Genomic DNA, 16692 nt, shown 5'->3' on the forward strand with positions numbered 1-16692 from the left:
AATATAATTAAGCTGATAAGAACAGAGTTAAAAGCCATTTATTGATATAATAATAAAAAATACATAAGTATACCATGGTAGGTAGGTAATGGTTAGACATGGGCTCATGGCCGCCAGTACAGAGATAAAATAAGTGGTGTAAAGATAAATGGTAGAAAAGGCAAAGTGCCTTAAAACGCGTTCCACGGGCACATAGCCAGCTATATGTACAAGGGGTGTTCGCGGTTACACGGGCTCAAGCCTGCTCAAATAACAATATTTACAAGATCGCGATTACAAGGGCTCATGCCAGATTATTGTGTGACAATAGGTAGTTTAGATGCGGTGTCCTAAATGTCTGGCGTATATGTCGCGGCTCCAGCGTATGCAGTCGCTAACCATCAGTTTTCTCATTAGTTTTGCATAGTTTCTGCTTACGCCGAGCCGTTGGAGGACGGAGTCATTGGCAGAGTCATACCCACCTAGGGATCCCACGACGAATGCGTCGATGAAGGTATCATATCCCTGTCGCCTGTAGTGGTTTGCCAATTCCTCGTATTTTTGGATTTTGTCGCTTCTTGCACGTTCAAAGGCATCAGCGCCATTTTCAAACGGCGTTGCGATGTCCACAATAGTTGCAGTCTTGGGGTTCTGGTTTATTACCACTAAGTCCGGTCTGCAGGAGCTGGGAAAGTCCGGGATTTGCTGGTTTATGTAGACGTTTAAGTCCTTATGATTGAAGGCCCTGTTGAGTCGGTCTAAGATGGCGTTGTGCCGCTTCGTAATCAGGTGAAGGTTCGGAGGACAGTGATTGATTACGTGTGCGAGGGTTTCACGGTGGCGTTGACATCTTCTGCAGGTCTGGCTGGCATTACCAAACCGGCGTAGGCCGCGCAGGGGTACTACGCTTAGCCTAGCACGGTGGATAAACCGCCAGTCAGCGAACCTTGTGAAGTTACCCTCGCGCAAGAAGTGGTTGCTATTGTTGTTGGCTGAGGTGATCTTAAATGCTTTCCCTTGATCAGGCTTATTGAGGAGGGATTGAAGAAATGTGGCTCTTACAGCGGCGCTGATCGACTTCATGGCTGTGGTTTTTTTGATTGGAGTGCCATCGAGTGTAGGAATTAAGGCTCCGTTTTCGGTGTGGGACCATTCGATGTTGATGCGCTTCTTGAGGCGGCGAGTGGCCATGCGCAGACGAGTCCAGGTCGATGGAATGTCGTAAGGGTCAGCGCCAAATTCATTATCCATGGAGCCGGCCAGATATGTGCAAAGGTCGGCCTCGGTCGGTTGGCGTTTTATTCTCTTCTCGACTACCAATTGCAGGGTCTTGGTTGCAAGGGTAGCGACGACCGGATCTTTGGATTGGATGAGGTTGATGGCGTGACTGACCTGGGCCACATCTGCTAAAACATTGCATGGCGTCACGTTAGCGCCACCTTGGGCATGCGGGATGTAGACTATTTCGGGGCTAGCGCGCTGAGGCAGATTCATCCATTTCTTTACGTTCCGTTTGATGACGGTGTCAAGTTGGCTCAATCTCTTTTTGTGCACCTTTCCAAGAGTAAGGTGAAAGGTGAGCCTGGACGTGAGGAAAGTGCTGACACAATCGATTTTCTGCCATGGGGCTAGAGGTGAATTATCGATGTGTTTGATGTCAGCTATGATACCGTCAATGGTGGAGTCGGCGGAACGCCCCAGCGTGAAGCCAGTGGGTATGCCTAAGTGATGATAGGAGTCGTTTTTCCCAAGACAGGGAATGTTGGAGTTCTGGATTCGAAAGTTGGAGCTATCAGAGCATTGGTACTTCCCTGCGACTGACAGGGTAGCGCATTTGGCCGGGTTGAAAGTAAGGCCGCTATGCAAAGCCCAGTTAGTAAGGAGGTCGAGTTGGGATTGTAATCCCGACGCGGAGCCGCTGACGATAGTAATATCATCAGCGTATGCCAGGATGGAAATGGCATGCTCGTGCAGACGGTACCCAAGTTGAAGGCTGTTGATGAGTCTGATCGCGGGCTCGATGACTAGGTTGAACAGGATGGGGCTTAGCGGGCAGCCCTGCTTCACCCCAGCCAAGACAGGGATGGGATCGGTGAGCCCTGTGTTGCTACGGATACGAGTGTGGCAGCCTTCTAAGAGGAGTTGGACACATTCGATTGAGGCTTCGTCAAGTCCGCACCACTTGAGACAGGAGTATATTGTTGAGTGCGGGACGGAGCCAAATGCGTTACGAAGGTCGAGCCACGCAACATGGCATTCGCCATTTTTACGGCGTGCATGCTGTATAGTAGACTGGAGGACATAGGAATGTTCCGAGCACCCTTCGAAACGCATGAACCCTTTTTGTGCGTTGGAGATGATTTCGTTGTCTTCGCACCAACGTAGAAGACGGTTGGCGAGACATGCGGAGTAAATTTTTCCAAGCGTATTGGCCAGTGCGATGGGCCTCCAGTTGTGGATGTCGTTGGGATCGCCCTTTTTGTGGAGGAGGATTGTAGTAGAGGTTTTCCACGCACTAGGAACGTGGCCAATACGCTGGACGGCATTGAACACAGCCGAGAGGATGTGTCCCTGCGGGTCCAGGCGCCGCCAGATGTAATAACGGATCCCGTCAGGGCCCGGGGCCGTGTTATGGCACTTAGTGAGACGTTTGGCAACCTCAGTTGGTGTGAAGGTGGTATGGAGAGGGTTGCTCGTCGTTGGTTGCAGCCTAGGTGGAAGAAGGCTGCATAAGGGTTCGGAGGGTGCTGGATTGGTGGCAGAGAAGTGCTCCGTGAGGGCAGCCTTACTGGCAGAACAGAATCGGCTGGCCCCCCGAGTGACTTCTTCGAACGCCTTGTGTTTATTTGCTCTATAAAGGCGTTGAAGCCTGCTAGCCTCAGCAGGATTGAAGTTGCCGCGACGGTTGTTGTTGCGGCTACGTGCAGGCCTTGTCCGGTTGGGACGATGTGGTGGCCTATGTTGTTGAGGGGTCATGCTCTGAGCGAGGCAGGTAAGGTCGTCTACCATCGTTTCGAGCATGTCCTCATCGACTGCATAGTTGAACCTATCCCGCCAAGCGAGGACCCAGGATGGAGGGTCGGAGGAGGTGTTGTATTCCGGCGGATGGCTTGCAGGAGTGCAAGGCCGGGGCACGGGATCTGTGGCAAGAGCGGGAGGGGGCTGTGGGCAGTCAGCTGTAGCGGCTTCGGGGACGGTGTTGGTGTCCAGATGAGGAGCCGTGGACGGACTGGGCTCAGCAGTGGTGGTTCCATTGGAATCGGCGGGGCTGTCAGGAATGCTGTCTTGACTGCTTGCAGCGTCCGGAGTGTCGGATGGTTTACGGCGTCTACGGCGGCGTGGGCGTCTTACTAGAGGAGTAGGCGAGGTGTCGCTGGCAGTGCTGGTTGGAGTGGGACCGACATCCTGGATGGTGCTTGTCGCTGTTGGAGTAGCTCCGGCTGGACTGGTATCGACGGCTGGAGGAGGACTGGCTGTAGGAGGATGAGCCGCAGGAGTGGGCCTGGGATGTGAGGTAGGGAGCCGAGGGTGGCTGCTACTTACCTCGCTGTTGAGGGCGGCCTGCGAGGCGAGGTAGGCCTCGTCAAGACCGTAGTCAGTTTGGCGTAGTCGTCTCCGTGCGCCAGTGGGTATTTTCCCTCGCTGCTTTGGGTCCCTGGCTTGATCGGGAGACATGGAGGGGAACATGTTGGAGCATTGCGTTGAACGGGCTTGGTGAAGTTTCAGCTCCTTCAGTTTGTCTGACTGTCTTCCACATGCTCGGCATTCAAAATTGAGACGCCCGCCATGAATACGTCGAAGGTGGCGTGACAAGCCGCCGTGGTCGACGTAATCCCTGTAAACAGGGAGGCACGCTGGGCAGTGATAGGGTGGCCGGAGCGGTACCAGAAGGGTAACATTTTGTGGATTGGCCATTGATCGCAATGTGTAGTTCTGATGGATAGGAGAAGGGTGGGAAAAAAGGTGAGGAAAAGCCCCCTGGGGTGCGGAGCAACCAACCAAGTAGGGGCAGGAAGGGGAAGAAAGTGGCGGAAAGGATGCTCACGCAGAGCACCGAACAGTCCCAACAAGAGTTGGAGACGATAGAACAGTGTTGCCAGTCGAGCAGCGAATACACGGTGCGTTTAAACCGTGCAGGCCGCTCTTCCGGCGGAAGAGAGAAGAGTGTAGGACAGAGAAAGTAGCAAAACCAAAATATACTTACCCAGAGGTCTGGGGAGCAATGTGGGGCTCGAAGTCCAGTTCTGGTCCTAATTTAGGCAGAAAACATCAAGCTGATAAGAACAGATACTACACTTTGATCTTAGCCAAAAGGCCGAGAAGCGATAACCACAGAGAGTCCCTCTCCGAAATCATTCGCAAAACGTTCGTCCGCTCGAGGGTGAACGAAATTTCTATCGTGGAGTGCAATTTCCAACAGCAACAGCATCATTTACTGATGGTTCTCACTTCAAATAACTATCACAGACCACCAATTTACTCACTACAGTTTTATTTTACTGCAAGAATTATGAAAAATTCAATTTATTAATGCTATGAGTCCTCCTCTGCCTTCACCCCCCCTAAGACATTAACAAAACGTTGCCACCCTCACATACATCAATAGATGTCGCCTCTGTATCATTTCAACACAGATTATAAAAATATTTTATTCAATTTTTGAGAAGACAAAAAATCAATAAAATCTCGAAATAATCTCAAAATAATAAAAGAGGGGATTTGCAAAATTTTTATGTCCCCTTTTAATTACTTTGTGTGATAACTGATAAAACGATGTTAAAGTTAAAGTTAAACATAAAAAATTTCACACACAAATTGAATTTGCTATTTCATAAAATTTTGTTAGGAACTAAATTATCCGTTTTTAATTTTTATAATTATTAGCATCTAGTGTTTAATTAGATATCTTACTACATTTTGATTAGATATTTAAAAAAAATTTTNCTTTTTGTGGAGGAGGATTGTAGTAGAGGTTTTCCACGCACTAGGAACGTGGCCAATACGCTGGACGGCATTGAACACAGCCGAGAGGATGTGTCCCTGCGGGTCCAGGCGCCGCCAGATGTAATAACGGATCCCGTCAGGGCCCGGGGCCGTGTTATGGCACTTAGTGAGACGTTTGGCAACCTCAGTTGGTGTGAAGGTGGTATGGAGAGGGTTGCTCGTCGTTGGTTGCAGCCTAGGTGGAAGAAGGCTGCATAAGGGTTCGGAGGGTGCTGGATTGGTGGCAGAGAAGTGCTCCGTGAGGGCAGCCTTACTGGCAGAACAGAATCGGCTGGCCCCCCGAGTGACTTCTTCGAACGCCTTGTGTTTATTTGCTCTATAAAGGCGTTGAAGCCTGCTAGCCTCAGCAGGATTGAAGTTGCCGCGACGGTTGTTGTTGCGGCTACGTGCAGGCCTTGTCCGGTTGGGACGATGTGGTGGCCTATGTTGTTGAGGGGTCATGCTCTGAGCGAGGCAGGTAAGGTCGTCTACCATCGTTTCGAGCATGTCCTCATCGACTGCATAGTTGAACCTATCCCGCCAAGCGAGGACCCAGGATGGAGGGTCGGAGGAGGTGTTGTATTCCGGCGGATGGCTTGCAGGAGTGCAAGGCCGGGGCACGGGATCTGTGGCAAGAGCGGGAGGGGGCTGTGGGCAGTCAGCTGTAGCGGCTTCGGGGACGGTGTTGGTGTCCAGATGAGGAGCCGTGGACGGACTGGGCTCAGCAGTGGTGGTTCCATTGGAATCGGCGGGGCTGTCAGGAATGCTGTCTTGACTGCTTGCAGCGTCCGGAGTGTCGGATGGTTTACGGCGTCTACGGCGGCGTGGGCGTCTTACTAGAGGAGTAGGCGAGGTGTCGCTGGCAGTGCTGGTTGGAGTGGGACCGACATCCTGGATGGTGCTTGTCGCTGTTGGAGTAGCTCCGGCTGGACTGGTATCGACGGCTGGAGGAGGACTGGCTGTAGGAGGATGAGCCGCAGGAGTGGGCCTGGGATGTGAGGTAGGGAGCCGAGGGTGGCTGCTACTTACCTCGCTGTTGAGGGCGGCCTGCGAGGCGAGGTAGGCCTCGTCAAGACCGTAGTCAGTTTGGCGTAGTCGTCTCCGTGCGCCAGTGGGTATTTTCCCTCGCTGCTTTGGGTCCCTGGCTTGATCGGGAGACATGGAGGGGAACATGTTGGAGCATTGCGTTGAACGGGCTTGGTGAAGTTTCAGCTCCTTCAGTTTGTCTGACTGTCTTCCACATGCTCGGCATTCAAAATTGAGACGCCCGCCATGAATACGTCGAAGGTGGCGTGACAAGCCGCCGTGGTCGACGTAATCCCTGTAAACAGGGAGGCACGCTGGGCAGTGATAGGGTGGCCGGAGCGGTACCAGAAGGGTAACATTTTGTGGATTGGCCATTGATCGCAATGTGTAGTTCTGATGGATAGGAGAAGGGTGGGAAAAAAGGTGAGGAAAAGCCCCCTGGGGTGCGGAGCAACCAACCAAGTAGGGGCAGGAAGGGGAAGAAAGTGGCGGAAAGGATGCTCACGCAGAGCACCGAACAGTCCCAACAAGAGTTGGAGACGATAGAACAGTGTTGCCAGTCGAGCAGCGAATACACGGTGCGTTTAAACCGTGCAGGCCGCTCTTCCGGCGGAAGAGAGAAGAGTGTAGGACAGAGAAAGTAGCAAAACCAAAATATACTTACCCAGAGGTCTGGGGAGCAATGTGGGGCTCGAAGTCCAGTTCTGGTCCTAATTTAGGCAGAAAACATTAAGCTGATAAGAACAGATTTAAAAGCCATTTATTAAGATTAATAAAAAATACAAGGCCAATGGTGGCAGCAATATGTGAGACATGGGCTCTTAGCCAGCCAGTAAGAGTACAAAGGTGTTGGAGTACAGGAGGAATGGTAAAGGGAGGCGGAGCTCCAGCGCGTGAGATTGGTGAGGGCCATAAGCAGTGAGCCTATGGGCCAGACCATACAGATCGCGAGGTGGGGGCCATGAAATGGCAAACAAAGAGAGAAGAGCCTATGTGGAAGGCTGTACAAATGGTGAGCGCGGTTACATGGGCGTACTGCGCCGATTATGTACAGTATTATATACAATTATGCAAAGACCCGAGTACAGAAGTGAGTAGGAGGTTGTCGCGTACATGGGCACTAGCCAGCTTAGTGGTTACATTGACGTGGGATAGTTGCACATTAGTGTTGGCGGCGAGAGCATAAATGGTTGGTATAAATGTCTCTACTCCATTTAATGCTATCGCTTACCATGAGTCTTTTCATCAATTTGGAGTAGTTGCCTCCACTGGTGGTTCAACTGATGCCCAATCCAATTTTTCTTCTTCCGGAATTAATTCCATTTCCTCTTCCTGTGTGAAGACTTCTACACTACCAGACGAATCCAAAAGATCTTCTAACTGTCGGGCCATCTCTCTAGTCTCAGGTGTCTCCAACCCATCTACTGCCTCAGAGTCTGCTGCTTGACTTCGTGTCAAGCCATCCATCTCCTGCAGTCTATCCAGCTATCAAGTAGCTTGTTAGGTTGAGTAAAAAAGTCAAAGACTAACTCACCAACTGTCCAAACACTAACTTCTTTTTTCTTTTCCACAGTCCAATTTTCCTTCGAGAATCCAATAATTTGTAATAATTATCAAGTCCTTGGTCTTAGCCAATAAGGCCGAGAAGCGATAAAAAACACATCAAAGGTGCCGACGGGCCAAGTCTGGAAACGTACAATACACGTGTGGTGTGTCCAGGTGACGTCGATCGGCAAATATCCGTTAATACACACGAAAGAACGTCAGGAAANTTTGGAGTAGTTGCGTGAGACTCCTAGACGTTGCAGAGTACGTTCGTTCGCCGGGTCGTAGCCGCCAAGGGCTCCTATAATAAAGGCGTCCAGGAAGGTGTCGTACCCTTGGTGTTTAAAGTAGTCTGCTAGGTCGGCATATTTCATGGTTTTCTCCGATCGAGCCTGGTTGAACGCCTCTTCGCCATTTTCGAATGGCGTTGCAACGTCTATTATGGTGACAGTCTTAGGGTGCTCGTTGATTACAACAAGGTCCGGCCGACAATTGTGTGGGTAACCTGGGACCTGTTGATTGACGTATACCTTTAGTCCCTTGCGATCGAAGGCGTTGTAGAGTCTTGTAAGAATCGCATTGTGGCGTTTGGTGATCATGGCGAGGTTAGGGGGGCAGTGATTTATCACGTGCGCCAGGGTCTCCCGATGTCGTTGGCATCTCCTGCAGGTCTGGCTGGCGTTCCCGAACCGTCTGAGGCCACGTAGAGGTACTACACTCAGGCGTGCACGGTGGATAAAGCGCCAGTCAGCAAACCTGGTGTAATTGCCATCGTGGAGGAAGTGGTTGCTGCACGGTGCCCCTGCAATTAGTTTGAAAGTCTTACCTTGATCGGGTTTTCGTAGCAAGGATGTAAGGAAGGATGCCTTAACCGCAGTTGAGATGGATTTCATCGCGGTTGTCTTGGTAAGTGGCTTTCCGTCGATCGTAGGAGTGATAGTGTCGTCTCCTACTGCTTGCCATTCGAGGTTGATGTGTGAGTTCAGACGCCGGGTGGCCATCCTTAAACGGGTCCATGTGGACGGGATGTCGTACGGGTCGAATCCAAATTCGCCCTCCATGGAGCCTGCAAGGTACTTACATAGGTCGATGTTAGTGGGTTGGCGTTTGATGCGTCTTTCGACCACGAGCTGTAGTGTTTTTGTGGCGAGGCTGGCAACGGTGGGGTCCCTGGATTGTAGGAGGTTGATTGCATGGCTTACCTGCGCCACATCGGCCAGGATGCCGCATGGAGTGATGTTGGCCCCTCCTTGGGCATGCGGCATGTGGATTATCTCTGTGCTGGCGCGCTGTGGGAGGTTCATCCATTTTTTGATGAGTCTTTTGATGGCTCTGTCCAAATTGTTGAGGGGTTTCTTTTGGACTTTACCCAGCGAGAGGTGGAAGGTCAACCTAGAAAGGAGAAAAGTACTTACACAGTTGATCTTCTGCCAGGGAGCCAGAAGAGAGTTGTCTATGTGTTTGAGGTCTTTGTGGATGTTCTCGATGACAGCTTCGGCCGACTTTTCGAGGGTGAAGCCGGTCGGGATGCCTAGATGATGGTAGCTGTCCTTCTTTTGGAGTTGTGGGATGTCCGTGCCCTGAAGATTGAAGCGGTTGCCGTCGTCACAGTTGTATTTTCCGGTGACCGAGAGGGCTGCGCACTTCGCAGGGTTGAACCGTAGTCCGCATTTATTAGCCCATGTGGCAAGAAGGTCCAATTGTGCTTGAAGGCCGTCGACGGTGCTGCTGACGATAGTGATATCATCCGCATAGGCGAGGATGGATATCTGTTGACCATGGAGATGGTACCCCTTGTTGAGGTTGGTCACAAGGCGGAGTGCTGGTTCTACAACCAGGTTGAATATGATGGGGCTGAGGGGGCAGCCCTGCTTAACCCCAGCGCTGACAGGAATTGGGTCCGTGAGGCCAGTGTTGGATCGAATACGTGTGTGACAGTCGTCGAGGAGGGTTTTTATGCACTGAGTGGATGGTTCGCCGAGGCCACTCCACTGCAGGCAGGCGAGGATGGTGCTGTGGGGTACAGACCCAAAGGCATTGGCCAGGTCCAGCCATGCCACATGGCACCCCTTGTTTTTTCGTCGTGCATCCTGTATAATGGATTGTAAAGTGAAGGAATGCTCTGAGCATCCTTCAAAGTGCATAAATCCCTTTTGGCTGGTGGAGATTACCTTGTTGGCTTCGCACCAGCGGAGGAGCCGGCTTGCTATGCATGCGGAGTATACCTTACCTAGTGTGTTGGCAAGGGCGATCGGTCTCCAGTTGTTGATGTTATTGCGGTCGCCCTTTTTGTGGAGAAGTATGGTTGTGGATGTCTTCCATGAGCTAGGTACAGCGCCGATTCTCTGCACTGCATTGAAAAGTGCGGAGAGAATGTGCCCCTGTGGGTCGAGGCGACGCCAGATGTAGTACTTGATACCATCGGGTCCCGGGGCGGTGTTGTGGCATTTAGCAAGTCTGCTGGCCACTTCAGATGGTGAGAAGGTGGTGCAGAGTGGGTTGTCATCATCGGGTTGTGGACCTGGAGGTAAAAAGGTTGTCAGTGGTTCAGGCGATGTCAGGTGGTGGGTGTTGATACTTCTGAAATGGTCCTCTAGGTCCTGCCTGCCGATGTTGCAGAAACGGCTTGGGCCGCGTGTTATCTCGCTGAAGGCCTTGGCTTTGTTGGCCCGGTAGAGGCGCTGCAGGCGGCTGGCTTCTGCTGCATCGTACCTGTGGCCGTGCCGGGGTCTTGGTTGGCGTTGCTGGTGTTGGTGGCGTGGAGGTCTAGCGGGCGGTTGTGGGGCCATGCTTTTGGCGAGATGAGTGAGGTCTTCTACCATTACCTCCAGCATGTCCACATCAAGCGCGCAGTTGAACCTTTCCTTCCAGGCGACGACCCATGCTGGTAGTGCAGTGTCGTCGGCGTCTGGTGATGGTGGCTGGACCGGTTGCACACTAGGCTGAGGTGTACCATCGTTGTGGGCTGGAAGGTTTGTCGGCTGGTGGTCACGTGGCTGGCTTGGTGGAGGGGTGATGTTCCCACTGGTAGAGTTGCCTGGGGTAGCCGGGATCGGTTCTGCAGGGCTGTTGGTGTTGGGAGGGCTGCTTACCTGTCGACGTCTGGAGCGGCGTGGGCGTCTTATCAGCGGCGGCGGAGAGTCGTTATTGGTCGGCTGAGGTGGGCCTATGGACCAGTTGTTAATTCTCGTAGGTGGTGTGGAGGCTGTTACGCTGGCGTAGGTGGGTGGTTGAGCTGCTGGGCTGGCTGCAGCATCAGAGGTTGTTGGTTGGCCGGTAGGATCACCGTTTTCAGTGATAGCTTGGGAGGCCAAGTAGTCCTCGTCCACTCCATAGGTCTGGCGCCTCGTCTTCCTGGGCCCTGTGGGGACCCGTGGGCGTGGTTTGGGATCTCTGGCCGTGCTCTCAGGCGACATAGATGGGAGTTGCGCTGAGCACGTAGCTGATTTGGCTTGGTGTAGTTTCACTTCTTTCAGCTTTTCAGAGCGGACATGGCACGCTCGGCACTCGAACAGAAGGCGACCGCCGTGGTTGCGTCTAATGTGACGGGCGAGGCCCCCATGATCCACGTAGTCACGGTAGACAGGGAGGCAGGCAGGGCAGTGGTAAGGCGGACGTAATGGCACTAGTAGTATGGCCTCTGTTGGGCTGTTGGTCGCCATAGGTCAAATGTGTAGTATATAGAGGGGGAGGAGAAAAGGGGCGGAAAAGCCTCTTGGGGTGCTAGGGGCAACCAACCAAGAAGAGGCAGGAAGGGGAAGAAAGAACTGCTGCTTGGGTCGGCCCAGGCAGCAGTGGAAGTACACGTTGCGTCGTGACCAGTGATCACGCCGCGACAGAAAAGTGGTTGCTGGTCAGGCAGCGAATACACTGTGCGTTTAAACAGTGCAGGCCGCCCTTCCAGCGGAAGTAGGAAGAGTAATAGGAAAGAGAAAAACGCTAAAAACTACTTACCGACTCGGCGGGGAGCATCCGGCTCGGAATCCTGGAGTCGTCGAAATGGGGCANATATCTTTTTTTCTATAGCTTTAATATCTTCGTTTGATAGTCTAGTCACATATAGTGTGTACATAATTTTAGCTATTAATATTCTGTTTGCTATTATTGTACGCTCTGGTAAATAGAACCAATTAGTGCTCCAGTCTTTAATCCCCTCGTCAATCTTTTGTATCATATTTTCCAGATTTTTTTGTCTATTGTTTTTGCCGAACCAAACACCAAAAATTTTTATGTCATCAACTATCTCTATATCCATTATGTCACAAGTTAACTGGCTGTTGATACAGAAAAGTTTACTTTTTTTCTCATTAATTTTCATACCGGTAAGTGCTCTGAAGTTCTCTATGTGTCTAATTGTTCTATTAAGAGATGGTTTGTCTAAAATAAAGAAGTTGACATCGTCTGCGTGCGCTATGTATTTAATGTTTTTGTTCATGCCTGGGATGTGTACCGGAGTAACAATGTTATCATTACTGACCATTTTCAATAAAACTTCTAAATATATAGTAAATAATATCATGGAACTGGGGCACCCCTGGCGTACCCCAGCTTTACAATCAATGTCATTGGATTCATTATTATTAATTAGGATTTTAGTGAAGGGATCTTGATAGAGTGTTTTTATTGCGTTTATTTCTTTCTCATTTAGACCAAAACTGTATAAGATTTTCCATAGTACTTCTCTGTTTATTGAGTCAAACGCTTTTTCTACGTCTATGGAAAGGATTGCTAGGGGTATGCCACGTTTTGTGTATAATTCTTGTAAAAGGTTTATAAACATGATATTGTTTTGAATCGATCTGTCTTTAATTCCAGCGCTTTGTGTAGCCCCTATATGGTTTCTAAAAAGGTTTTCAAGTCTTTTACATAATATGTTGCTATAAATTTTGTAATCTAAATTTAGAAGGGTGATTGGTCTAAAGTCCCCTACTTTTTTACCTATGTTGTCTTTTTTGTTTATTAATACCATCTTCCCTTGGTTAAAAGTTTTCTCCCTTGTCTCATTTTTAAATAAGTTGAAGAATAATTCTTCAAAATCATTATTGAAAAACTTATATATTTCCGCTGGGATCCTATCAGTTCCAGCTGCTTTTCTTATATGTAAATCATTAATAGCTTCACTAATCTCATCTTTGGTGATTTCTTTGTTAATGATATTATCATTGTAATCTTTTATAGGTTTAATGTATTTGCTTACTTCATCCCAGTAACTCCAGTTAGTTGTGGGTCTGCTATAAAGGTGAGTGTAAAATTTTTCAAATTCATTTTTTATATTGTTTTCATTAGTTGTTATTTTGTTATCAATAATCAAGCTATTAATTTCAAGCGTTTCTCTATGTTTGTTCTTTTTTTCGAAAACTATCTTTTCCGCCTGTCTGCTAATTCCAATTTTATTCATCCTATACCTTACGTAGTTGTCTTTTACTCTATTGTCTAGTTCTATACTGATCTCTTCTTCAATGCTTTTAATATCCTCAATTTTATTTTCAATTATTTTCATACTAAGAATCCTTTGTAGGTATTTTATTTTATCAAATCTTTTTCTTTTTATTTTTCTCCAAGTATGTTCAGTGATATTCTCTATTTCTTTTTTTATATTGTTCCAATTTTTCCAATTTATATCTTTTTTATTATTCTCTAATAGATTTTTAATTTTGTTTTGAAATTCAATATCATCAAGAATTTCTTTTGTTAATTTGATTTTGTTCCTTTGTTTGTTGTTATTATCAATATCTAATTTTATTTCTATCATTTGTGGTCTGATAGGTTTCTATCGTCAACAGTTAATCTATATAAATTTATATCATTTATGTTACCTATTATACCATTTATATATATGCGGTCTAACCTTTCTTTTATGCCTCTACTTTCCCATGTGTATCCTGGAGAATTTGGATATTTATGACGATAACTATCTATAAGGTGGTAGTCTTCTATTATTTTTGTTAAAATTTTCCTAGTACCATCTGGCATAAGAGGTCCATTCTTGTCATTTCCACTTAACATGCAATTAAAATCACCAGCTATTATTATATCTCTCCCTCCGCTGATATATTTGGGCAGTTCATGAAAGAAATCTCTTCTCAAGGACACACATGGAGGGGCATATAGATTAACTATTTTCATTAATCTGTTTTTTATCTGAAAGTCTACAACAATAATCCTACCTTCTGAATCAGTTCTAAAATCACTAACTTTTAACCTTTTATGAATTAAAGTTAGGACCCCAGTGCTTCTTCTCGTGGCAAATGATGCATATATATTATATTCTACAAAAATTTTTCTTAACATTCTGAGGTCATTGAAATCATAAATATTTGTGTCTTGCAATAGCAAGATGTCAATATCATGAGTTAATACTAAATTTAACATATATATTTGTTTTTCTTTACTCCTAAAACCAGAAATATTTATGGTTCTTATATTTATATTATTTTTACTACCCATTATTGGTTTTGCTATCTGTTTCTTTCGCTAGCCTATACAGGTCAGTGGCTGATAAAGTTTTTCTCATTCCTGATTGTTCTGCCATTTTTCCTACTAGTTTATTTAATTCAGCTATTTTCTGTGCTTCTGTTAAATCTGTTCTCTTTTCTAAGTTGTATATTTGTATATGTCTTTTCACATTCCTTTCTTTGATTGTTCTTTTTCTACTAACTTTTCTTTTTCCCTTTCTTTCTGGTGTTATTTCCTCGCATCTACTTATTTCTATTATAGGTTGTTTGATTATTTCTTTGGTGGGTTTCTGCCCTCTTTCTATGCTTGTTGTTTGGCTATTTTCTACGCTTTCTATTTGACTGTTTTCTAAGTTTTCTATTTGACTGTTTTCTATACTTTCTATTTGACTATTTTCTGAATTTTCATTTATGTTGTTTTCTTGTTTTGTGTTTGTATTACTTTGATCTATATCTATTTCCTCAGTTTCTAATTCCTCTATCTCTACTACCTTATTTTTTGTTTGTTTCTCCTTTTTCCATTTATCTAAACTTCTTTCTCTTCTTTCTAGGCTTTGTTTACGTGGACCTTTTTTACAGATATCCGCAAATGTCTGTTTAGGACATTGTTGTTCCTTATTATGGACTTTTCCACAATTATAACAGGCGGGGCAATTTTTAATTAAATGCTGAATACTTTTGCATCTATAACATTTTTTTTACCGGACAATCCTTGATTTCGTGATCAGGATCGCCGCAACGCAAACATTCCTTTCTAACTCCTACGTATAAAATTTGTATTCTTTTTCCAAATATTTCTAAATAGCTAGGTATCTTTTTTCTAGTAACTATGGGGACTCGATAACTACCTGTCTTTACTTTGGTTCCCGGATAGTATAAAGGGTATATATTTATGACTTTGCCGTATTTCCCTAATATCTCTTTTAATAATGTTTCATCTATCTCGTAGGGTACTAATCTTACCGTTATTGAGATTAATTCTGTCTCTAAACTCTCTATTGTATAATTAACTCCTCCTACCTGTATATCCCTTCCTATGAGATGCTCTTTATCTTCCACTGAGTCAAGTCCAATTTCTACTATTCCTTTCGGATGATAGCATACTTGTTTCACAGCTCCTTCTTTTTGCAGACGACTTTCACACACTTTAATGAGTTCTATGGTGTCCATTCTCTGTTGGGCTGTTATTCTCACTGATTTAATTGTTGTGTATTTTTTAATTTTGTCCTTTTCTTCTTCACTTATCGGAGTATCCAATATTGGGTCTTTTTCACACACACTGATTGAATCATCTTGATTCAACATTTCGTGGTCGTTGGGGATTTCACTTTCTCCCCATGAAGCACTACTTGTAGATGGTTTATCCATTTTGGTATCTTATTTTATCCAATTGGGCACACATACACAATACACTATATTCCTATAGGCACTGTAATCCAATAGGTGCACTGTTATCCAATGAACGCACAATAATCCAATGGGCACACTGTATTCCAATGGTATCCAAATAGCACACGATCACTGCACTATACAAACTGCAGACTCGCTAAGACCAAAAGGAAGCACTGGAAGTATGAAGGGGAATACGACTGACCCATAGGCAGGTGGTAGGGGAAGGAAAGAAAACCTGGTGTGAGCTCCACATCAGGGTAAGGGGATAGTGTGGGGGCGAACCCGCCACAAAAGGGGGAAAGATTTGCTGTCCGGTCAGCGAATACACGCTGTGTTTCAAGCGTGCAGGCCAACCTTTCAGCGAAGAGAAAAGGCTATAGAACAGTGAAAAAACAAAAATCTAGATACTTACGAATACAGCCAGATCAGAGAACAGATACTGTGGTTTTAAAGTTTGTAATTTTGCCAAAGACAACTTCATTTACAGTTGGATTTCCTTCACGCTATCTCCAAACAAACAATAGCAGTAAAAAGAAACAGCCTGTTATAATCCCGCAGGCTGTTCAGAAGAAAAGGCAAGCGCAAAATGTGCATTTATTTTCAACCACATAAAAACTTACAAAAATGTTAGAAAAACATACAATTCTGACAAACCCGACAATATAAAACAATTCATTAGTACAATACATTTGAATAAAACATTTAAACATCAAAGCCAACAGGGCATAACTAAAAATTACAAAAACCTGCGTTTAAAACACAGGTAAAAATATAAACAGGTAAAGTATAAAATTTTACATTATAAAATACCAAAATGGCAAAATTTACAACTCAAATTTTCCTTTAGGTACTAATTACAATAAACAAAACAACATCAAAGAAGAAGTTAATTAAACAAACTAGATAAGTAAGTTAAAATTAAAACATATCACCAATCATCATTAAACCTAATCTGTTCATTTTGAATTTTAAATATTACTTCTGTTCCTCGGTAACAGCTACTTTTTTCTCTTTCCGACATTTTTTCAAAATCGCTTCGGATTTTATAACACATTTCTTGTTTGATTTTTACAATCAACAAAGTAGCATTCCATACTCTTCTTTCAAATGTCAAGAGACATCGACATTTCCACAACATACGTTTAACTAGAGCTATACAATAGTTTAATAAATATACACTCTGATTCCTTAATACTAAATCTGTCTGATATTTAACTTTATACCAGTCAATATTTGTCTTCCATATCCTCGAGACCCAGGACCATGCTGATTTTGCGATTCGACACTCATAAAAAATATGCACAATAGATTC

The 16692-nt window shown here is 46.0% G+C and overlaps 2 protein-coding genes and 1 pseudogene across 2 annotated transcripts; all 3 read right to left on the reverse strand.

The window, feature by feature from the left end:
• Window positions 1-315: 315 nt before the first annotated feature.
• On the reverse strand, window positions 316-3894 carry LOC111617978. Its single transcript, XM_023359391.1, has one exon. It carries the CDS (start codon window positions 3892-3894, stop codon window positions 316-318), a length of 3579 nt encoding a protein of 1192 aa, XP_023215159.1.
• Window positions 3895-4204: 310 nt separating this feature from the next.
• On the reverse strand, window positions 4205-4306 carry LOC111617986 (annotated as a pseudogene).
• Window positions 4307-7751: 3445 nt separating this feature from the next.
• On the reverse strand, window positions 7752-11195 carry LOC111617979. Its single transcript, XM_023359392.1, has one exon. The coding sequence runs from the start codon at window positions 11193-11195 to the stop codon at window positions 7752-7754; it is 3444 nt and encodes a 1147-aa protein (XP_023215160.1).
• Window positions 11196-16692: the final 5497 nt, after the last annotated feature.

This window comes from Centruroides sculpturatus, unplaced genomic scaffold (genome assembly GCF_000671375.1).
Source record: "Centruroides sculpturatus isolate CEXI.00-Female unplaced genomic scaffold, Cexi_2.0 scaffold218, whole genome shotgun sequence".
Classification (NCBI taxonomy): domain Eukaryota; kingdom Metazoa; phylum Arthropoda; class Arachnida; order Scorpiones; family Buthidae; genus Centruroides; species Centruroides sculpturatus.

Excerpts from the sequence above, each read along its gene's own strand:
- LOC111617978 (XM_023359391.1), bottom strand. The coding sequence starts at position 3,894 with ATGGCCAATCCACAAAATGTTACCCTTCTGGTACCGCTCCGGCCACCC.